At 41.3% G+C, this 25,179-nt stretch overlaps 1 protein-coding gene across 4 annotated transcripts in view; it reads right to left on the bottom strand.

Moving 5' to 3' along the window:
• KPNA6 (karyopherin subunit alpha 6) overlaps window positions 1-25,179 on the bottom strand; it is a 71,035-nt gene that overhangs the window by 20,100 nt on the left and 25,756 nt on the right. For 3 of the 4 annotated variants that reach the window (XR_016312261.1, XM_089673835.1, XM_089673836.1), the window contains exons 8-13: window positions 15,084-15,183; window positions 14,834-14,997; window positions 6,911-6,989; window positions 3,281-3,406; window positions 3,055-3,182; window positions 2,807-2,988 (exon numbers count right to left, since the gene is read on the bottom strand). Coding sequence is in view for 3 of the 4 variants with exons in the window: in XM_089673835.1 (XP_089529961.1) it covers window positions 2,807-2,988; window positions 3,055-3,182; window positions 3,281-3,406; window positions 6,911-6,989; window positions 14,834-14,997; window positions 15,084-15,183 (779 nt within the window). In the remaining variant the exon portion in view is untranslated. Of the gene's footprint in view, window positions 1-2,806; window positions 2,989-3,054; window positions 3,183-3,280; window positions 3,407-6,910; window positions 6,990-14,829; window positions 14,998-15,083; window positions 15,184-25,179 lie in introns of those variants that run through there. The other variant, XM_089673837.1, reaches the window with a different exon arrangement.

Here is a 25,179-nt window from a genome sequence, read left to right as displayed (position 1 = left end):
ACTAGTTGCACCATATTGGTGTACCAGGGATGACAGGGCCAGTCTGGGGCCACCAGGATGACCAGAACACCTACGGCCCCATCTTGAGCAGCAAACGAGAAGCTTGAGAGGAGGAAAAGCAGAAAAGAGAGATACAGGCTCCATGGTGCAACCTCAGCGACTTTCAAATCAACTATAGAATTCCTTGCTCTTGTCACAAACCCCGGTACTCTCCTATTGAGACAGGCCGCCAGAATATCCACATCCGTCATGTCACATCACAGAAAGGGCTGTCGAACCCTTCCAGGAGTAGAGACAACTCTCCCAGATCCAGCATCCGACGGAAGTAGTGCGCTTGCCAGTTTACCATGCCTAGTAATGTACACAGGCACGTGAAGCTCTGCCCACCGCAGGGATCTAAAAGTAATCCAGCGCCCCGGACACACTCTTCATGCTGTCTTGAATGTTGACAAAGGCCATCGTGGCATAGCTCAATGGAATCCTGAACGGGCACCCACGAAGAAGCTGTAGCCATTGCACCAGGTCCAGGACATTGAACGGAAGTAGAGCATCCACCGGCACCCAGCAGCCTTGATCCGCCCTCAACTCCCAAACTCCAACTCCCAGCCAGACAACCTGGCATTTGTAGAGCGAGCTGATCAGTGCAGCGAAGTAAGCGAGTCCCCAGCCAGAAGAGACGGAGTGTCCACAGCTTAGAGGGCTCACAAACCCTGGGTGACCCATAACCCCTGCGGGGACCTGAAGAGCTGGGCTCCTTGCTCTAGGAGCCTGGTGAACAAAAACACCTGTGTGCAGAGAAGTGAAACCCTGGTAGTGGTGCAGCTCCAGCCTACATTGGATTGTGGAGAAGATGATCTCTACTCTCCTGTCTGGATGGCACTATCTGGGACCTGAGAGGCACCAAAGAGCCCCATACCCTGGAAGGGTAAACAGACCCAGACTGTCTTAGACTTGCGGAACGCAGACCAACTCAGAAGCCAGAGAACTGACTAGAGCACCACAGCCGAGATGGAAACTGGAAGACAATGGGACACATCCAAAATGAAACATATGTATTTGAGGCCCAAGTCCACGAAACTTGGGGAGATCGATTTCTACCTGGCCTAGGCGTAAGCGTAGAGCTTACTCGGTGTTAGCGACATCAGAGCCACGAACAAGATCGGACAAAGAGCTGAAGCAGTGACTGAAACCAGAGGATGGGCAACCAATACCATCTTGCGGTCCCATGGGACACTTAAAAGGTGGTAGGGCCCTTCCAGAATCCCAAATGCCCCATCCAACCTGGAGAAGAAATACAAGACAGGAAGAGAGGTTTGCTCCGGTAGAAAAAGCACTGCATTGTGCAAAAAACAAGGGGCACCCCACTTGCGGGTCGGAATCCCATCTGTAGAAAACCCCACAAGAGGAGGGCAGGTCCATGTAAAGGGTCCTGTCCCACAAAGCAACAAAATGGGGGGGGGGGGGGGGGAGAGAAAAAAAAAAAAAAAAAAAAAAAAAAAAAAAAAGGGGAAGGACCCCACTTCCCACCAGCCATAAAGGCGGGGGGCGGGAGGGGGTGGTGGGAAGTGGGGTCCTCCCCCTTTTTTTCCCCCCCATTTATTGTGAAACAGACTCTGGCGCCTGGTCATCTGTTTTCCCGCGTGACGTTTAACTCACTAAACACACCGGTACAGGATGGGGCATCTTGCGGCTGACCCAGTGGTTAGCTAAAAGGTCCTCAAGCGCTCGATAGCCAGACTAGGGAGACCACTGGAACTAAATTGCCCAACTTGGCTGTTTAAGAACCATGCAGGGGAAAAAAAAAAATCCCACAAAAAAGGGAAGGCTACGGAACGACAGGTCCCAGCAGTGAACTAAGCCCTTACACCTGAACACTAGGCAAAATAAATGAGCTTACTATAGCAGAGAGGGGGTTTATACCAGCTAGGACTGCTCATAGACAGTGCAGTTTTTTCTGCCGAATGCCCTACTCCTGTAGGTGGCGCTATAAACCCTATGGTCAAGAACAACTGTGTTTATCAATGAATGATAGAGAAACACTGCTTTGCTTAAATGGAGCATTGGCTTAACATGCATAAAATGCAAATTGTGCTATAGGCTATAATTAAACATATGCAAAATAAGTATTGAACACATCAACATTTTTTCTAGGTAAATATTTCCAAAAGGTGCTACGGACATGAAAATGTTTACCACATGTCAGTAACAACCCATGCAATTTATATATACAAAGAAACCAAAACAAATTCAGAAATTAAGTTATATGTAGGAAAATGGAATGACAAGATGCCTCACTGTATGGAGAAACTAGTCGCATGCATTGCTCAGGTGTGATTTTGGCCCATTCTTCTGCACTCTTCAAATCTTGAAGGTTTCGTGGGCCTCTTCTATGAACTCTGATCTTTAGTTCTTTCCATAGCTGGTGTATTGGCTTTCCATGCCTTTTTGCACATCCCCTTCATGTGTTCAATACTTTTTCCTTGTGTCATTCCATTTTATTACTCCTAACTTCTTTGTATGTATGGATTGAATTTGTTACCGACATGTGGTGAAAATTTCATGTCAATAGCACCTTTAGAAATATATTTACGGAGAAAAATGGTGACATGTTCAATACTTGTTTTACCTGCTGTATCTCATGTGCAATTGCATGAACTAGGCTTATTCACGAGCCAAGTTTGTTTAACCATAAAAATATTTAGATCTTTCTTAGTTTGGTCCCTTGGTATTGCAGGACAGATTTTCAAAACATTGACCTAATACAAATGAGACCTACAGACTTTATTCCTTGCCAAATCCTACTTACCATATGCTTCTTCAATAAGCCCGCAATATGGGTTTATGCCACCATTTCCTCCCTGTTTTGCCTCTTGATCCCCAAGTCGCAGGATATTTTCCAGACCATTTAGGGCAACTTGCACGATTTTAGAATCCATGACAGTAAGGAGGTCACAGAGTGGTTTAATGCAGCCCAGGTTTACCAGGTACCTGAAGAAAAGGTAAACGTTAATACAGGATTCCTAATTTAATTTTAATTAATACACAATATTTTACCTAATCTGTTCTGCAGTGCCTCCAGATGTGGCATTTGTGATTGCCCATGCAGCTTCTTTACGAGTTCGAAACTCGGCCTTTTGTAAAATTTCAATTAACACTGGAAATATATTGGCATCTGCAACAGCCTATGTTAAAAAAAAAAAAACGGTACTGCTTAAAACCTTGCAATGAAAAAGGAGCTGCTTATAGAAAAGTTTTAAAATTTGCAATATGCACACATTACCTGTATTTGAGCTCTGTTTCCAGCCGTGATATTAGAAATGGTCCAGCAGGCCTCTTTACGAATAGATTCCTTAGGACTACTTAGTAGATGCAGGAGACAAGGCAGGGCTGAGCAGTTTAAGATAACCTTATGAAAAATAAATAAGTTCTCTGTATTAGAGGAAACTAGGGGGCTCTACATGGTAATACTCTACACAGAACCCTATCTGTGCTTTCCAATGGCTATCTGTAGACCAGTTTACTAGACTTGCTGCATGGAAAGTGCACCGCATTCTTAACTGTGCCTAAAGTAAACCAGGTTCTGCACAAGCTCATGACCCCCAGTACTACATATAAAGTCAACCACAGACTTTGCATTTACACAGAAATAACCTGTCATCTCTTAAAGTTCAGATAAAAATAAAACAGTATTACACAGACGCACAGTTCTATAACTGCGCACTGAAAACAGCACTATGCATAGAAGAGTCTGGGGCAGCACAGTGGATAAATGGTTAGCACTTGCTCCTGGCAGCACTAGAGTCGTTGGTTTGAATGACAACCACGGCACCACCTGCCTGTAAATTGCATGTTCTTCCTGTGCGGGTTTCCTCTGGGTACTCTGGTTTCCTCCCACGCTCCAAAGACATGTTGGTAGGTTAATTGGATCCTGTCTAGATTGGCCCTAGTATGTGTATGTATAAAATGTTAGTTAGGGACCTTAGACAGTACGCCCCTTGAGGGTTAGGGACTGATGTAAATGTACAATATATATGTAAAGTGCTGTGTAAATTGACGGCACTATACAAGTACCTGGAATAATAAGTCATGAAATGGCACCTGTACTGTACAGGAAGAAGAGCCATTAAAGACTGATCAAGGGAGGGATACCGACTGAAGCAGCAGACAATTTGCAAGCCCAAGGATACAAGAAAAAAAAATTGAGTCAGGAGCCACGATTGAGGGAGAGGTTGGAGCCAAGCAGTGTTAAGGATTTGGAGGAACCAGAATCTATAATCATGCACTGTATAGAAGAAATCAGAACCAAGTATTATGACAATAAGGAGAAGCACTTAGTGTGTGCTGGTGGGTATATACAGACAATGATGGCAACTATGGCCTTGGAGAGTTGTTCCACATTACTAATATAGAAGTTAGTTTCTGCCAGTGTAAATAATAGGCCTGATGGCTGACCTTTAAACTTGGGGTACGAACAGAATAGACTAATGCTTTGTGCTGGTGAGAGGTTTCTTTTATGTGCTCTGCCAATGTGCAGACAAATGAGCGCATGGCTTATTCGGGCAGGGGTAAACATTTTGAGTTCTATGCAGTACGCATACAACAGCCATCATTAATTCCTTTCCTATGCTGTTCCAGAATGTCATATTTATCCATAGACAATCATATGAAATACTTCATTCTGTTCAGCCTGTAACATCTTCAGTGCTGCAATTCTTTGCTTTTATTAATGGATGCAAAATTTGGCAATTTGTGCCTGTACCAATCTGGCTGCTGCATTACCATTTATTACATGAGTATGTAGAGTATCTAGATTCACTTTGTTCAGCATGTTCTTTTCATCATACTTGGTTCTGATTTCTTCTATACAGTGCATGAATCTAGATTCTGGTTCCCCCAAACCCTTAACACTGCTTGGCTCCAACCTCTCCCTCAATCGTGGCTCCTGACTCAAATTTTTTTTTACATATATCCTTGGGCTTGCAAATTGTCTGCTGCTCCAGTCAGTATCCCTCCCTTGATTAGATTTTAGAGTGTATACATTTTACATTTGTCAGTTTACCCCAGCCAAAATAACAGTTGTCTCAATCTATTCCTCGCTTCTGCCTTCTTCATAATCTCCCATGATGCACAATACTTCCCAGTTGTATGATGAGGCCTATAAATTTAGTATGTTCCAAAAGAAAATCGTTCTGTATTAATTTGCCATAAAATGTGATCTGATCTTCATCTAACAGTTGGCCATAGATGCGTAGAATTTCTAATGAAAATTTTTGGGGAAAGGTGGTTCTAAGAAAATTAGTTCATTTTTCTAATAATGGGCAAAGTCAACGGTTGTTATCAACTGCAGTGACAAGAACACTCAAGGGAGCAGGATGGAAAAATGTTCTCAAATAGATGCATTTCTAACGCTGTATGTGGTTTTTGTTCAGTAAAGTTCATTCCTTCCAAAATCACATTAAAAGCAAACAAACAATCTTTCAAAACGACAGACAAAATGCTCAGACTTTTTGGTACAAATTTCCCTAATCCTTTTACAATAGACAAACAACATGCCTAATTTGTTGCGTCTTTATTGAATACTCATTAAAACATTCACAGTGCTGGAGAAAAAAAAGTTAAGGATAAAGTTCACCTTTTAGAAAAAAAAAAATATATATATAATAAAATGCACTTTTTTTGCAGGTAAAAAAATGTGCATTTATTATTTTTGTCTGCAGGAGCCTGAAAAGTATTGCTTTCCTGAGAGTTCAGATAAAAAAAAAAAAAAAAAAAAAAAAAAGGGGGCAGAGAGCTGAAGTCACACTTTACAAAGCTCAGTGAGGAGAGCTCTGCAAGCTGACTTGAGGAAAGAGACACTTCCCTTCACACAAAACACAGGAACTGCTGCTGTCAATCTGCTGAAGGTCCCTTCACTGACATTTTTCTCAGAAATGAATCATGCAGATAGCGGGGAATGAAGCAGCAGAAATAAATAACAGTGCTCTGGAATCAGACAACTACACACTACAGAGGGATATGCTTTGTTCATAATGTCTGAGGTTTACAACCACTTTAACTGACCACGAATGTACACGAATATACGGTGTGCTGATGGAAACTTGCATACTTGTTCTAGTTTGACTCCTCATATGCTAATAAACTCACAATTTGGACTTATCTTGCCTAAGGTGGTTGCTAATGAAAACAATTAATCGTGGACATACTTTTCCCACTACACTGCCCGTCTCTCAACTGGCTTCCAATCGATCCAATAGTAAAATTCAAGTTACTATACTTTGTCTTACTAACAGTTCACAACCTATGCTTCATGAATATTTCAGACCTCATCCAAAAATAACCCAAACTATCGTCACCGTTCATCCAATGGCATACTAATGTTCCCCTCGCTCACAAAACGGATACAAAAGGTATGTATGAAAAAAGTTTCAAAATTTCTCTTGGACAACCCTCATCTTAAAATCAAACACTCAGCCCCCTATTGTTATGCAATGGTCAGCACATATTGGCGGCTTATAAATAGATAATTATAGTAAGTGTGTAGTAATTATGTTGCTAGGGTGCTGTCTGGTGTTACATATTGCTGTACACAACATACTGATTTTCATAGCCATGGCTCTTGGCCTCCTCTGCAATGCTGAGAATGAGAAAGAAAAAATAATTTATTGCAAAACAGAGGCTTTCCATGATTACCAGTCTATTGCAAGAATTCACTTGTTTTTCAAAGAAAATTAATACTGGGGAACATTTTATCTGCAATTTTTCTGGGGTGTTATTCCAGCATTCATACAATTACGTGTGCTTAAACTGACAGAATTCAGCAGGAAAAATACAATTTGCAAAAGCCAACAATACATTTCCTTAAAAGAAAAGTAAAAACTAATATATAGTATAGTTACATACTGGCTCTCACCTGTGTCTGGATGTCATCTCCTGTAACAATATTTCCTACAGCTCTCAGTGCAGGTGATGCCACCTTGTAATCGTTGTGCCTTAGATGGGAAGCAAGATAAATGTACATTACAACTCAGGCATCAGGGACAAATAAACGTAAACACTTTACCATCTAAATTCATGCATTTGCACTGACTTTACTAAACTGCTTTAACACGTATTATATTCTAATCCCTGTTATGAACACATTACCCAAATTCTCTACAGGCTGCCAATAAATTGCTGACTATTAAACCACTAAATACTTGGATTCCTATACACCATATGGCCAAAAGCGTGGACATTATTCCAAATTACTGAACTCAGGAGGGTACTGTGCTACAGCATACCATACAAAAATGGTTAGACAACTGTACACATCCAACCCTGTGGCAACATTTTGAGACCCTCTTCCGTTGCACTATGATGGTGCACATCTACACAAAGCCAGGTCCGTAAGGACATGATTTTGCAAGCTCAGTGTGAACAAATATAAAGGGCTTGCATAGAAACCGGTTCTGAACCGCTTGCCTACTGGGCACTTTTACCCCCTTCCTGCCGAGGCCAATTTTTAAACTTTCAGCACTGTCGCACTTTGAATGAAGTTGCGCTGTCATGCACCACTGTACCCAAACTACATTTTTACCTTTTATTTGGACAAATAGAGATTTCTTTTGGCAGTATTTAATCACCACTCAGGGTTTTTGTTTTTTGCTAAACAAAAAAAAAAAAAACAAAAAAAAAAAAAAAAACACACACACACACACACACACACACACACACACACACACAACACATTTCTCTTAAGTTTTGGTTATAAAGTTTTGTAAATAAGTGATTTTTCTCCTACAGTGATTGGCAATGATAGGCTACACTCATGGGCACTGATGAGGAGGCAATGACAGGCATCACTGAGGAGGCACTGATAGCCAGCACTGATGGGCACTATTGGCCAAATTGATGGTCAATGTAGATGTCCCCATGAAAAATGCTGCCTCTAGGCTCTCCTCATGCACTGTCAGTGTGAAAAGACTGCCGATAACCGACATTTCCTATTTACACTGATCAGCCATGATTGGACATAGCTGGTCACATGGCAAAAGGCAGCCGATTGGCTCTTTACTTGGACACGTGATCAACTGTGTCTGAAGGACACAGCGATCACAAATCGCACTTGGAGCACACCCCAGTGGGCACACAAGGGGTGTGGTTCTGGGAGGACTTCCATGGAAGCCTTCCCAGCAGTAGCGGACTGCACTATAGCGTAGCATAGTTGGGAAGTGGTTAAACCTATTGCTTTGGGATGCAGGCTGCAAGCCAGATCTTCGAATCTAACATTAGCACTTCACCTCACAAACTTTCACATACACTACAAAATCTTTTGGAAATCCCTCTCATAGGGGTGAAGGCTGTTACATAGTCACAAAGTTGCCCAACTCCAAAATTCATGGCCACCGTTTTGGAATCAGGTGATAAAAAGCTCAGATAGGTGCAATGGTTAGGTGTTTTGCGGACTGAAGAAGTGACACACGAGCACTTAACATCTTTATCAACTAGGCAATACAGATTTTCTAACAAGCTAAAAAATCTCCATTAGCAACAAAAAGCACTTTCAATGTTGGAAGCACTCATTATGGCCACCTCAGGGCACCCTAATGGCTTAATCCTTGCCCATATAATACACTGGACCATTGGTGGCATGCCCTAGGAATCAAAGTACAGGGATGTTTGCATCGGAGTTCCTTTTTTTCCCCCCATACAGGTGAATATAAAAATAAATTTGAAGCAACTCCTTTGGTAGTTTGGGAAACATATGTAAAGTCATAGTGCACTGGACTTGCTGCTGTGCTTGATGCCCAAGTACATTGGCTTCTGTATGCATTTTCCCCTGTATTATACATTTGCATTATAGTTACACAGTGAAACTGCTACTATCTAGTCTACACATGGCAAGTATCTCCTGGGTGTGTTTGGACTTCTGCAACAAAAAGTATCCAAATCCATAATATTTAATATATTGCAGTTCCTGGATAAGGGGACTGCATTAGTATTTTTTTGTGGCCATTTATTTTCTCCCGTTTATCTTTTAAAATAAAATTTCCTGTCCACAGTAGCTACACTAACTACTCCACAATATACACTGAGGAAGCCATGGTTGCCACTCAGGATGGACTACAACCATGTCTGTCTTTGTTGTTCTTCATTACCTAGGAGGTGGGGAGATTAGTAGTTTAAACTCATGAAAGATGCAGGAAGTGACAAAGACACTGCATTTTAGGCAAATTCAAAAGATTCTCTGTACTTGCTTAAAATGTTCTTAACCAAATAAAAGAAAACAAAAAGCAGCCAACACACCTAAGGACCAGTGAAGTAGAATATATTAAAATTTTGTTCTTGGGTTTAGTTATGCTTATAAAAGTTTGCTTAACAAACTTGTCCTCCAGAGGATTTACCCCCCTTCCTGACCAGGCCATTTTTTGTGATACGGCGCTGCGTTACCTCAACTTACAACTGCGTGGTCATGCAACACTGCACCCAAATTAAATTTGTCTTTTTCCCCACAAATGGATCGCCTCAGTGGGTTTTATTTTTTGCACTATAAAACAAATAAAACTGACAATTTTGAGAAAAAAAAAATTATTTTGCAATTAAACATGTCCAGTAAAAAAAAAAAATCCTATTACAAGCAAATTAATTGCTTTATGTGAAAAAGTTAGTCTACAAATGCAATATATACAAAAAAAAATTTATATTTATTTTTTAATACTACTAATGGCGGCGATCAGCAACTTATATCAGGACTGCGGCGAGCATTCTGACACTGGGGTAGAACTGACTGCCACTGACATCCCCAGTGACACTAGTACAGTGATCAGTGCTAATAAAAAGCAATGGCACTATACTAATGACACTGGGCAGGAAAGGGTTAACATCTGGGGCGATCAAAGGGTTAAATGTGTGCTGTGTGAGAGTTTTACCGTGTAAGCATGCTGCTTCGTATTGCTCTGCTATGCAGAGCAATACAAAAGCAGCATGCTGGAGCTGACATAGGAGAGATCTGTACTGTTTACATACAGACCTCTCCCCAGTCACTGATACTCGGCGATCGCCAGGTGTCAGTTGGGAATCTCTGGCAGTGACCCAGTGATCACCAATGGCAGCACGGGCACTCCCCCTACCCAGAAATACAAGTACACACACAGCCCTGCCAACCTGTAGCAGTATTTCTGCTATAGGGCGGCAGGCAAGCGGGTTAAAAACAAAACGTTAAACGCAACTGGGCATGTGTTTTAACATGTTTTCTGGTGGCATTTTACAGGAAGAGGAAATATCTCTGTGCAGCACACTGTACATGTTACATATGTTACCATTTATCCTTATAAAAAGGTGTGCCAATGAAAAACACTGGAAATCGAGATGTAATAAAAAACCAAAAAAAAAAAACCAAAAAAAAAAAAACCACACAAATGCACAGGTGAAACCAGTTCCATCGAAAACACCACAACACATTTCTACATCCACTTTAGATGCAGCTTAAAGCACACAGAGGTATGAATATTACTGAAAATTACATTACCAGCAGAAGTAATGAGTAATTTGGGTTTTAAGGTTATCCATTGCTACCAAGGAAACACTGGAAGTTTGTAACCTAGTGCATAAAGAAGACCATTGCTAGTGTAAGGCAGCCCAGCAGAGAAATCCAACAGGCTGGTTGCACCCTTGTCGATCGTTAGATTGACTAGGGTACAATCAGCCTGGCCATAAATAGATACAAGGCAGTATTCACTTCTAAGGATAATCATCTCATATAAGACCAAGGGAATAAAGTTGCACTTTAGTCACAATATCATAAGGGGAATGGCGTTGCTCCAGTCACAATTAAAAAAAAAAAAAAAAAAAAAAAAAAAAAAGTCAGCAGCGGGGGCGAGAAGACAACTTCTGCTTCCGATCGCCTAGGCGATCGGATTGGAAGTGGGATCAGGTACCTGTCAAGATTGGGTACTGCACCCCAAAGTTGAAAATCCTTAACGGGGGACGAAGCCTTCAAGTGGAACTTCCCCTTTTGAGTGGAGCTCCGCTTTAACGAAAATAGGTCTTGTGTAAACATTGGTGCATTTTCTACGTGCAAAGTAGTCAACAATCCACTGGGCACATATTACAGAAGGATAGAATCTTGAGACCGAAACTACCGTCTAAACACATATGGGGTGTTTCTTCTTTGATCGTACAGCTCTGAATATTTTTGGTCCACCTAAAATATCCTGTATTTTTTTAATACCTTAGCTGGCTTTTTACATTGTAGGAAATGTAATGTGTTAGGTGAATGGTTGTGGAGACAGGAGGGTTGAAACCTTCCATTTAACGGCCATATCCTGGAACTATACTGTCAAACCCATTATTACATGTACAACCATGCTGTGCATTTGTTACAATGCTTGTGTGCTCTTCAGTATGTTTGCGAGGACCAAATGGGCATTGGATGTTCGCCTAACCAAACACTTGGGCAAAAAAAAAAAAAAAAAAAGTTTTAAAGTGATTGTGAACCCTCACCTTGTAATACAACACAGTCAATTTAAAATGGAAATGAAAAAGGCAAAACATTTTTGTATAAATAAAAACACAAAAGTACACACACACACACAAATACCTTTTTTAACATGTGATCACATAGCCTCTGTTCTCAACTGCATAACAGCTAGGGAAGGAGAAAACAGCAGTACACTGAACTACCCAGTGATAGGCTGTGCAGGGGGGGTCAGGACAAGTGTGATCATTGGAGAGCAAGATGAGTTCATAGCATAGCTAGAGAACTGACCATGCTGTGCTCTCCTTCCTAATGTGGTCAGTTTTTAACAGAAAACTAGAGGGACTTGCAGGAACAACAGAAATTTCACACAAAGGAAGCAATACAAACAGGATATTTTTTCATACAAGTAAATGGTACAGCAGGCACATATCAGGAATATGAAATGTTTGGTTTACATATTCTTTAAGGGCCATAGTGTCCCCAGGGACTGTCCACAACAAAGACTCCGCGGGTACACTAGTCTTTGGTATAGATAAATTCAATCCCCATTGGCGAGGACATGCTGTGGACAAAAATTGATCTACACTTTCACCACTGTTGAGTGGGAATTCAACGCTTCATAAAAAGGTCCTACTTATTTTTCATAGGCTTAGAATTTTTTGTTTACCCTTTTTCATTTTTGCTTAATCTCCCCGCTCATTTCATCTCCCCAAGACTGTTGTCTAGGGCTCCTTGTTTGAACTGATTAGAACACTCAGAAAATGTATTTTTTTAGTTTTATGAGGTTTTTTTTTGCCCTTTTTGAGAGGTTTTACCACGGAAAATGTAAAAATCTTTATGAACTATGTAATTAACATTTAATTAGCATCAAATGTACTATGTATGTAGTTGTCAATTCTTCTGTTTGGATTCTTTTTTTTTTTATCGTGCTATTGTATGACCACTATGAACATTTGAGGTTGTTTTAAGTAGTTTATATTTTCCATTTGAATTTATGAAAAAAAAATTTCAGGTATCGCATTATAATTAATTTGGGCAAGGTACCAGACGATTCTTACACTACAGTGCCTTGAAAAAGTATTCATACCCCTTGAAATTTTCCACATTTTGTCATGTTACAACCAAAAACAAAATGTATTTTAAAATGGGAGTTCATGTGATAGACTAACACAAAGTGGCAGATAATTGTGAAGTGGAAGGAAAAATGAAAAAATGGTTTTCAAACCTTTTACAAATAAAGATCTGAAAAGTGTGGCGTGCATTTGTATTCAGCCCCCTTTATTCTGATACCCCTAACTAAAATCTAGTGGAACCAATTGCCTTCAGAAGTCACCTAAATTAGTAAATAGAGTACACCTTTGTTTAATTTAATCTCAGTATAAATACAGGTGTTCCGTGAAGCCCTCAGAGGTTTGTACGAGAACATTAGTGAACAAACCACATCGTGAAGGCCAAGGAACAAAGCAGACAGGTCAGGGATAAAGTTGTGGAGAAGTTTAGAGCAGGATTAGGTTAAAAAAAAATATCCCAAGCTTTGAACATCTCATGGAGCACTGTTCAATCCATCATCCGAAAATGGAATGAGTATGGCACAACTACAAACCTACCAAGACATGGACGTCCACCTAAACAGACAGGCTGGGCATGGAGAGCATTAATCAGAGAAGCAACCAAGAGGCCCATGGTAACTCTAGAGGAGATGCAGAGATCCACAGCTCAGGTGGGAGGATCTGTCCACAGGACAGCTATTAATCGTGCACTCCACAAATCTGGCCTTTATGGAAAAATTACAAGAAGAAAGCCATTGTTGAAAGAAAGCCATGTGAAGTTCCGTTTGCAGTTTGCAAGAAGCCATGTGGGGGACACAGCAAAAAATGTGGAAGAAGGTGCTCTGGTCAGATGAGACCAAATTTGAACTTTTTGGCCTAAAAGCAAAACGCTATGTGTTGCAGAAAACTAACACTGCACACACCCTGAACACACCATGAAACATGGTGGTGGCAGCATCATGTTGTGGGGATGTTATCTTCAGGAGGGACAGGGAAGCTGGCCAGAGTTAATGGGAAGATGGATGGAGCCAAATACCGAGCAATCTTAGAAGAAAACCTGTCAGAGTCTGCAAAAGACTTGAGACTGGGGTGGAGGTTCACCTTCCAGCAGGACAACGACCCTAAACATACAGCCAGAGCTACAATGGAATGGTTTCGATCAAAGCATATTCATGTGTTAGAATGGCCCAGTCAGACCTAAATCCAATTGAGAATCTGTGGCAAGACTTGAAAATTGCTGTTCACATATGCTTTCCATCCAATTTGACAGAGCTTGAGCTATTTTGCAAAGAAGAATGGGCAAAAATGTCACTCTAGATGTGCAAAGCTGGTAGAAACATACCCAAAAAGACTTGCAGCTGTAATTGCAGTGAAAGGTGGTTCTACAAAAGTATTGACTCCGGGGGGCTGAATACAAGTGCATGCCACACTTATCACATATTTGTAAAAAAATTATTTGAAAACCATTTGCCATTTTCCTTCCACTTCAGAATTATGTGCAGCTTTGTGTTGGTCTATCACATAAAATCCCAATAAAATACATTTATATTTTCATTGTAACATGAAAAAAAAAATGTGGAAAATTTCAAGGTTTATGAATACTTTTTCAAGGCAGTGTATGTGGGGCATTTGTCTATTTCTACCCTGAGCCAAAGCAGTTGAAGACTGGAAGTGGCAATTTAGATAACCGTGGATGCTACATGACTGGAGAATTGGGTACTTAGATTATTATTTTTTTTTTTTTAATGAAATAGTTGATCCATGCACTTTGAGCTGTTTTCACTAGGAGATATAACCCCAAGTAACATTTAATTTGCACACTTGCATGGTTTTATGTATTGTTGCATCACAAATCACTTTAAAATTGATATGCAAAAAGTTTCTAATATTGTCCAATAGCATGCACTGAAATAAATCAAGCACTTGCAACAATGTTGTAGACTAAAAACTGTTGTAAAATGTACACCATTACCACAGTAGCATTAATATTGTATTGAGGGGCAGCACTGCAGGAGGGAGAGGAGAGGTCTATCTGCATAGATGGACAGCCCCCGCAATCATGCGAAACTTGTTTTGGCACATAAAAGGATAAAATAGATACGAACACATTTTTCTCCATGCATCAATCCAGTCAGGCACAAATCACAAAAGATCAAAATAAAAGTTTTGCAGTGCCTAAGCTTTCTAGCCAGCAAAGGGGCCCGAATTACTTTACAAATCAGTAATAAGCTTGTAAGTGTAAAACAGATTGAATATGCTTCCATTTATAGGAGAGTAAAAGCTCATTATTCAAACATTTCACTAGGTGTCGTTGTATTCCACTCACATTAAAAGTTCTACGAGCCTTCGACAGACTCCTGAGTCAATGACTGCCTGGATCTTCTCATTGGGACCATCAGAAAGATAGGAAAGTGCCCAGCAAGCATCTGCCAACAGATCAGAGTCACTACTAAACAGGAGACGGGAGAGCACCGGAAGACACTGGGACACCTAGAGAATTACAGATACAAATATGTTGTGGGATTTCTGGAAACATTGCAAACCACCATTTTATGAAAAATAAATTGGTAGAAGACCTTATCAAAATCTGGAGGTGGGTTCTTCCCTCTGCATAGGTTAGACAAGGCCCAGACAGCATTTCTTGTCATGGTAAGGCGAGTTGACTTGGTCAGCAGACTACAAAAAAAACAAAAAAAACAAAACAAAAAAGGAAAATCAATCAATCAATCACAGTAGATTAGTACTTGCAGTAAAATATATTTCTTGTAGTTCATTGAAGGACATAAACATTTAATTAGGGCTGAAACAACTAATCAGCATAATCGATATGAAATATAGTTGTCAACTATTATAAATCAATTAGTTGGCCTGCATACAGAATGCATTGTTTACATATGAGAAAAATTACAGTGCAGCACATATACAGCTCAGTACACGTTCATACATGTCAGTAAGTTCCTGAGAACTTGTGAATGTGTTGGGAGTAATTCCTCATGGGACATGTAGTCCTGGGCAGGAGAAGGAAGGGATTAAATCCATGTTAAAAAAAAAATAAATAATAATAATAGAGATAACAAACACGCGCGCGCGCTAAATGGTTAGCACTTCTGCCTGGCAGTAATAGGGTCGCTGGTTCGAATCCCAACCACGGCACCACCTGCCTGGAGTTTGCATGTTTTCCCTGTGCCTGCGCGGGTTTCCTCCAGGTACTCCTGTTTCCTCCCACACTCCAAAGACATGCTGGTAGGTTAATTGGATCCTGTCTAAATTGGCACATATATGTATGGATGTAGGTTAGGGACCTTAAATTGTACACCCCTTGAGGGTTAGGGACTGATGTGAATGTACAATATATATGTAAAGGGCTGCGTAAATTGACGGCGCTATATAAGTAGCTGAAATAAATTTATATATATATATATATATATATATATATATATATATCTCTGCTCGCCAAAACGCGGCAGGCACAGATGAAGCATAGAGCTACTGCACCTGTGCTCCAAGCCTTATTGTGAAGCCGAATTCCGGTTTACAACTTCCAGTTTCTGGCTTCTTCGGCTTCGCTGAGAGGAGACACCCTCTCCACCGCCACGGGGGACTCGAAGGGACTAGGAGTAAGTACTGTATACAACATGTCATATCACTATAATGGAGTACAGGGGAGCTGGGATATACATTACTGTATACAGTTTTATATTTTGGACTCTTTATTCTAAAGAAAAATGCAATTTCATATACTTTAAGGGGGCATGGTTGGGGGCGGACCTGGGCAAGGTTGGGTGGAGCGTGTGGTGTGTGTGTGTGTGTGGTGTGTGTACACATCCACCCTTTACCTTTCATGTCTGACTCCCAGTTAAAAGACTCAGTATTTCCTATTTCTGTATATATTATGTCTATAGCTATCTAAAATAGAAGCTATATTTCACTGGTTCACACTATAAATGAACCTGTTGTAGCAGGGATCAACAAATTTGCTCTAAATCTAGGAGCCAGCTTTAAAAAAAAAAAAAAAAAAAAAAAAAAGAAGGTTAGAAGCCAGGTTTATTTTAGCGTAGTAGTGTGGGTTGTCAGTGCCAGGGACTTCACGCTATGTGCTTTGCTGCGAGACAATCATGGCAAAAACCGCACCACGTTTTAGAAGCCATTGAAAATAATGGCACCTGAACCTGCATTTCGGGATTGCAGCGATCCCAAAACACTAAGGTGTGAATGGAGCCGCCCTGATTAAAACACATGCGATTCTGGATTTGTTTTGAAACTCACATTGCATGACATGCTAGATATTCCTATTGAGGTGGTTCAGAGAGATACAATAAACACCCATTGTATTCTGAGTGCCATTATGAAAAGGGTCCTGTGCGAGCTTGTAGTGGTGCATTCCAGACTCACAAGTAGAGTGGCTTGGACAGATAAGTGTTCACATAGGATGGTTAACATGCATTTTCCCAATGCAGTCTACAGGAGGCGCAATTTCCCAATGCAGTCTACGGGAGGCAATGTGTGAACCCAGGCACCAGGGTGCAATTTCTAGTTGGCATGGCGACCTGGGATTTGTCAAGCACTGCCTTATAGCAGTGATCATCTGCTGGGTTTTTTTTAACCCCATCATGATAAGGGATAAAAGAAAAGCATGCGGCTGCTAATAAAAGGTCTTCTGCTGGCCATACACATTAATTTTCAGACAATAATATTTGTAAGAAAATTCTTTATACATTTGATAAATGGACCAATGTCGTTCTAAAAATTTACTTGCTTTTAACATTCAATTTTAAAATGAAGGTAATTTCTGAACAAAAACCACGTACGCTGTCCGAAAATTTGTTTGATCGAGAAAAGTTCTCTTCTACTCAATAAAATTTCCCCATCACTGGCAGAAAACGAACGTCAAATTTGACCCCACTATTAGAAAAATTGAACGAAAGCTCTTAAAACAAAAAATATCCATTAGTGTATGGCCCTTATAAATGACAGTGTGGTTAGCGTGTATCAAGCTACCTGCCTATGACAGGAGACTCCATCGTGCATATTACACTGCTCAAAAGAAAAAAAAAAAAAAAAAAAAAAAAAAGGGAACAATTTGAAAGCACATCAGATATCAAATCGAGAAAAATATCATGCTGGCCATTTAATACGGATATGGATTGAGTAATGTGTTAGGAATGCAAGGAAGCCCATTTTTTGTATTTAGTCTTGTGTAGGTTGAGAATTTTAATTTCCTTCAAAGACACCCTGAAAAATCAAAGTGAAAACATTATGCAGCAGGCTAATCCATTTTTCTGAAATTTCATTGCAGCAACTCAGAATGGTACTCAGTAGTTTGTATGGCCCCCACGTGCTTGTATGCAAGCCGAACAACGTCAGGGCATGCTCCTAATGAAAGGACAGATGGTGTCCTGGGGTATTTCCTCTCAGATCTGGACCAGGGCATCACAGAGATGCAGGACAGTCTGAGGTATAACTTGGCATATTTTCGGATGGACCGAAACATGATATCCCAGAGGTGTTCTATTGGATTTAGGGCAGACGAGCATGGGGGCCATTCAATGGTCTCAATTCCTTCACCCTCCAGGAAGTGCCTGCATACTCTCGCCACATGTCATGCACCAGGGAGGAACCCAGTACCCACTGCCCCAGCGTAGAGATCTGTGTGTCCCTCCATGGATATGCCTCCCCAGACCATCACTGACCCACCACCAAAATAGTCATGCTGGACAATGTTGCAGGCAGCATAATATTCTCCATGACCTCTCCAGTCACATGTGCTCAGGGTGAACCTGCTCTCATCTGTGAAAAGCACAGGGTGCCAGTGGTGGACCTGTCAATTCTGGGGTTCAATGGCAAATGCTAATCAAGCTCTATGGTGCCGGGCAGTGAGCACAGGGCCCACTAGAGGACGTCGGGCCCTCAAGCCACCCTCTGATTGTTTGGTCAGAGACATTCAAACCACTGGCCTACTAGAGGCCATTTTGTAGTGCTCTTGAAGTGGTCATCCTGTTCCTCCTTGCACAAAAGGAGCAGATACCAGTCCTTCTAATGGGTTAAGGACCTCCTACGGCCCTGTCCAGCTCTCCTAGAGTAACTGCCTGTCGCCTGGAATCTCTTACACGCTCCTGAAACTGTGCTGGAAGACACAGCAAACCTTCTGGCAATGGCACGTATTGATGTGCCATCCTGGAGGAATTGGACCTATCTGTGCAACCTCTGTATCACCTCACGGTACCAGTAGTGACACTGACCCTAGCCAAAATGCAAAACTAGTGAAACAGTTAGAAAAGCGCAGAAAGGAAAAAAAATGTCAGTGGCCTCCACCTGTAAAACCATTCCTGTTTTGGGGATAGTCTCATTGCTGCCCATCTAGTGTAACTGCTACTTAACTGACCAGATCAACATCCCAAGAGTTTAACGGACTTGATGCTATACTCCGATTATAAAAAGTGTTCCTTTAATTTTTTTTGAGCAGTGTATATTACAATCCTGTCTGAAAATCTTCAAAAACAGAAAGATTTTACATTTTTTCCCTTTAAAATAAAAATTATGATCTCAGAGTCTGATATGTACCACATTCAACCTCTAAAAGTATATACTGTATATCTCTTCTGTTATTCTCAGAGTGGATTAGATATTTGTCCCCAACCATATAGCTAGTTATTTAGATTTACCACTGCATTTTTTTTTTGAACTTTACATTTTACCTAAATTATGCACGTGGCTCAAATGATTGCTCGCTTAACACTCATGCATACACATCCAGTTGATTCCTCTCAGTTAGCATCACCAGTCCAAAGGTCTACAAGTAACACCTTCAGGTACTTGTGTTCCTCCTGTACCAAAGCACCACTGCTTCGTTTCCAAGGAGGCTTGTAACCTCACCATGCATTGCCTTATTTTCCCACAAAAAGCAAAATATACATAGGCTTCAATGATGAGGTGCCTGACCCAATGAGAAATGTTTTAAACAAGCAAGCTCCACTGTTTTTTCTTTGTTTTTTAGTACGGACGGAAAAAGTGGCTGCGAGGTAGACACACAAAGCACAAAATTTCATCGCAAGCAGTGGAGAGAGATCTCCCTCTAGGGAGCAGGACAGAGGAAAGGAAGAATGATGTCTTGGTTGAGGTGAAAGGCTGAAACTACATTAGGAGAGGAAGGAAGCTCTGGCCTCAACACCTTCTCTTTATGCAAGACTAGAGAGGGTACTTGGATAAAGCCGCCAGGTCAGACTCTCACCTAGCAGAGGTGATGGCAACAAGAAACACAACCTTGGGAACGGAAAAGGGAATATCCCTAATAGGTTCAAAGGGCAATTTCTGAAGTTCAGAAAGAACCAAATAAAACCCCAATGGAGTCACTGGGGAGTGCAGAAAGGAAACCCTAATGAGAGATACCCTGTGCAAACATCTTAATCAAGGAATAAAAGCCAACTATCTTTGGAACAAGATCACAAGTGCCAAGATCTAGCCCTTGATACACAGGGCTAACTATTGATCCAGGCCAGATTGCAAAAAGGCCAATCTTCATCCCACAAAGAATTTTCTGGAATGAAAGTATCTCTCCTTACACAAAGCGAAGAAAGACATCCAAGCGCTATGACATACATTGCGACAAGTTTATTTCCTCAATTTCAGCATCGTTGGAATTCCTGATTTGGACATGCTCCAGTGCTTTATGACCTGGGGCCCAACAGTCACGCCATTAAATTTAGCAAACGAAGTACGATGTAAAATTTGTCCTTGGGACAAAAAGTTCTGATGTGGAAGAGCCCACAGAGCATCTGCCAGATTTGTCCAAACAAATCAAAGTATCACATCGCCAAGGCCATTAAAATGCAATGAGGATCACTGGAAGGCCCTCCGTCTTGATTCAATGGAGTAGATGAGGAAGAAGCATCATGGGAGGAAAGGCATACATCAGGCTGCATTGATCTCATAGAAGTAGAGCATCCACTGCTTCTGCCAGGGGAACTCTGAATCTGAAGACAAACCAGTTTTTTTATGAATCAGGCAGCTCCCACCTGTCACACAGGGTGTAGGGACTAATCCCCCAGGTCCATGCACTGCTGGTTAAGGAAGTATGCCTACCAATGGGCCACACCTGGGATATAAACTGAACTAGGCTGAACATGAAGTTTCACCCAGAACAGTATTCATTCTGGCTCGCTTACCATGGCAAGACCTTTGGCTCCTACCCAATGATTAAAGTATGCCACTGCTGTTGTGCAGTCTGACTGAATTAGGTTCAGATGACCTTCCAGTTGAGTTGTTCAGCACGGCAAGGACAACAAAATTACCTGAAACTACAGAATGATTTGGAGACTAAATTTCTACAGCATCTAAATCCCCTGCATCAATATAGTCTCTAGGACTTCCCCAACCAGATTTTGAAAGAAAAATACTTCCAACCCCAGAACTGGATCTCTAAACCACCAAACCAGGAATAACCAGGTCCTCAGTGGCAAGTGAATAGGCTGGTCGAAGGACTGGACAGACATCAAATATTAACAAGATGTTTAGTTGTAGAGGCTGGAGTGGAACTGGGCAAATATGACCTTAAAAAGAAGGCTACCATCAGTAGAACTCATATGAAAAAGCAGAGAGTGGGGTGAAATGTCAGAGTCTGGAAACAGAGTTCTCCTGAAAAAGAAAAAAAAAAAAAACACTTGCTTTAAGGTGTATCTAGGATGAGACCCAGTCAGTCAGTTTATGCTTAGTGGTGCAGCTTCAAGCTGAGGTGTGTATCCCTACTGGTACTCAGGATTGCAGGGATTCCAGCGTGAAAAGTGACTTATCCAGTGAGAAGTGAATATTAAAAGCAAGAAACCGCCGCACATCTGAGCCAATCCTAGTAAAGATGGGTACATGTGAAAGCCTCAGTCAATGCCGCTCCCCAGACCACACCCCCTGACAGGTTTCGTTGCACTCACCAGGGCTTAATCACAGGGGGTACCTCTATGATTAAGCCTCCCGTGAGTGGGGTGAAACATGTCATAATATGTGGTCTGAGAAGCGGCATTGACTGAGGCATTCAAGTGTACACATCCTTACTAGGACCAGCTCAAGTTTGCGGTGGTTTCTTGCTAGGAGACCCAGATACTCCAAGCGATGAACTGTTTCCACAGCAGACTTAAGGTTCGGGACACTGCCAAACCTTTGCAAGGTTTGTACAGTTCAAGCCATATCGGTCAAGACATGTGCTGACCACTCCCTTAATAAGAGATCGTCCACGTATACTGCAATGGGGATGTACTGGGAGCACAGCAAGGCTAGCACAGGGGCTAAGAACAGGTGTAATGACCAGACCTAAAACTGAAAAATGTTCAGGGACCACAGCATATCAAAGTAATTGAAGATGTGTAGGAAAATGGGGATATGTAGGTACACATCCTTGATGTCCAAAAGCCAAACCGTCTCCCTTGGTGAAGAAAGGCTATAACAGATCTAGTTTATTCTATGCGGGATTTTTGGGCCTGAAAAAGAAAAACACACACACACACACACACACACACACACACACACACACACACACACACACACACACTTTAGGGCTTTAAAATCCAAAATGGGACAGCTGCCCCTTTCTGTTTTGGGACAGGGAACAAGTTGGAATACAACCCCATGATCCGTTCTGCTACCAATACTGGGGCGATGACCTCTTGCTCCAGAAGTCTCGCAAGGGCTGCATGGAGATCTGCCAAGCTGAGTGGTGGGATAGGTAGGAGAGAAGACATGAACCAAGGAGGAGACCGAAACTGAAATTCTAGTTTGTTGCCCCAGAGACTACCTCCCAAAACCAGGTATCTGAGATGCTGACGGTCAAGACGTGCATGAAGGCTAACAAACTTCTCCCTGGCTTTCAAGTGGAGGCATGACTTCATGCAGAAAAGGGTTTGAGTTTTTCGGAGACTTAGAAACCCAAGATTTGCAGTGAACTTGATACCTGGCTTGGGTTTAGAAGTTAAAGCTGATTTACAGCTTTTAGTGACGTTTAAATACTTGATTTGCACCAAGCTGGTCCGAACAAACTATTACCTTCACTAACAAATGCAGGGACTGGAAGTGTTACATAAACTCTATGTAGCCTCAGCTATAGACAGTATACAATTGCTGTGTTCTAGTAGTGGAATGGGAACTTCCCGTCCCACTCCTAGAACAAAATAGAGTCAGGCTGAGCGCTGCTCAGTCATTCACAAGGAGCTTTGTATTCTATAAAGAATACAGGCAGACCCTGAGCTACAAACATCCGACTTGCATATGACTCTTACTTAATAATGAAGGCAGCGTGATGTCACGCTGGTCCTGGAAACTGCTTGGCGGCCATCCTGCTGCTCACCGCAGGGATGGAAATCTTTACCAAGCAATTCTAGGCCTGTTTAACTTCTATAGTTGGGAAGATATTGGAGAGTTTAATAAAAGACAACATAGATTAGTTCTTGCTGGGAAAAAAAAAATATTTTAAGCAACAGACAGAATGGATTCATGAACGACAGAAGTTGTCAAACAAATCTGATTGCTTTGTATGGGCAGGTGAGCAAAATCTTGCACAGAGGGGAGGCTAAGGAGGAGATATACTTGGATTTTGCAAAAGCGTTTAACACAGTTCCCCACAAACAGCTAATGTGTAAGGTAAAGTCTACAGGCTTGGAAAAATTAGTTTAATTAATGTAAATGGATAGAAAACTGGATAAAAGATCGTATTCAAAGAGTAGTGGTTAATTATTCATACTTTGAATGGTGTAGCGTTGTTAGTGGTGTACCCCAAGGTTCAGTGTTGGGACCCTTACTTGTTAATATATTTATAAACAATATAGGGTCAGGGATTAAAAATCCCATATCAGTCTTTGCAGATGACACCAAGCTGTGCAGTGGAATAACGCTCTTACAGTATGTCTCCAATGTACAAGCCAACCTCAATGCACTGTTTAATTGGACAACTATGTTGCAAATGAGGTTTAATGTTGATAAATGTAAATGTTATGCACTTGGGGGCCAAGAATATGCATGCATCATACATACTAGGGGGAGTACAACTGGGGGACTCAATGGTGGAGAAGGATCCAGTTTTGGTAGATAATAAGCTTAATGGCATGCAATGCCAATTTGTGGTTTCTAAAGCAAGAAAAATCCTCTCGTATTAAAAGAGGTATAGACTCCAGAGAGAGATGTTATTTAACCCCTGTACAAATCATTAGTAGGACCTCATCTGCAAAATGCAGTTCAGTTTTGGATACCAATTTACAAAAAGAACACTGGTGAACTGGAGAAAGTGCAGAGAAGGGCAATCAAACTGATAAGAGGCATGGAGGAGCTCAGCTATGAGGAAAGATTAGAGGAGGTGAATTTATTCTCTCTTAAAAAGAGATTAAGGGGGGATATGATCAATATGTATAAATACATCAGTGGTTCATATGTAGAGTACTCTGCCCTGAGGTCATCACAAGGGAACACTATGTCTGGAGGAAGAGAGATTTAATCTCCAAATACGGAATGATTTCTGCACAGTAAGAGCTGTGAAAATGTGGAATAGACTCCCTCAAGAGTTTCTTCTGGCCAGCTCAGGAGATTGCTTTAAAAAAGTCCTGGATTCTTTCCTAGATGCACATAATATAACTGGATACTAACATTTATAGGTAAAGTTGATCCAGGGAATATCAGATTTCCGCTCGGTGGATCAGGAAGGAATTTTTCCCCTGCAGGAGCAAATTGGATCATGCTTTGCTGGGAAATGTTTTGCCTTCCTCTGGATCAACTGTGCGTATAGGATTATCAAATTTTTATTTTATTTTTATTTTTTTAATGGTTGAACTAGATGAACTTTTGTCTTCTCTCAGCCAGACCAACCATGTACAGGCAAAGAGGAGTTTGAAGAGCAGTTTTTTTATATTTAATTGATCACCCAGCCTAAACCCTGTATCCAAAATTGTCCCATGGACATTTTCTGACAACTGACCAGGAGAGGAGCCCTTCAGAAAAGGTTATTTAGATAGCCTAGGACTTTAATTCCCTGGGTTCCAAGCAGGAACAGCAAAGGTTCTAAGACCTCTGTGAACACTGTGCGAGCAGAGGACAGACAGAAGAGCAATGTGACATCCTGGAAATCATTTTCTTCCACTGTGAAGTGCAGAAAGTGCTAATGAAGTAGGTAAATAGAAGCATGCCTTGAAGATTCCATGCAGAACTTTGGAATATGGAAACTGTTGAGGGATTTCACCTCAAAAAGAGGGTGAATATCCCCACTGGGCTTTGATACTGTGAAGAGGTTTGAGTAGAAACCTTTTGAACCAGTCTTGTGGAGGCATTTGCCAAACAACTCCTTCAAAGCTTTAAGCAATAAGATTTTGTGCAAGTGAATGGATATGAGAGTTATTATGGAAATTTGTCTCACGATAGGTTTCTGGACATCCACACAAACACAGAGCAGAAGGCAATTTCACTCCGTCTTTGGAGGAATGAAAATCAGGCATGGCCCAGTTGTCATGGACTGCATATTCCGTTTGTGATCAGGTAATTTTTTGCAGGATTTAATGGGTTTCTTTGTACCCAAAAAGGTGCATGGCTAGGCGGGGAAGTCAGGCTGCACAATGCTAAGGTTCTTAAGGGTAGAGGCAATAAGCTTTTCAATGTTAAGTGAAGCTCCCTCTTCAAAATAATGTCAATCTAGAGAAAAAAAACAAAACA

The sequence above is a fragment of the Staurois parvus genome, unplaced genomic scaffold (assembly GCF_062004578.1).
Source record: "Staurois parvus isolate SC_StPar_1 unplaced genomic scaffold, SC_StPar_1.0 ptg000145l, whole genome shotgun sequence".
Classification (NCBI taxonomy): domain Eukaryota; kingdom Metazoa; phylum Chordata; class Amphibia; order Anura; family Ranidae; genus Staurois; species Staurois parvus.
Note: the sequence above shows the minus strand (reverse complement) of the source record. Positions and strands in the feature narration are given on the sequence as shown.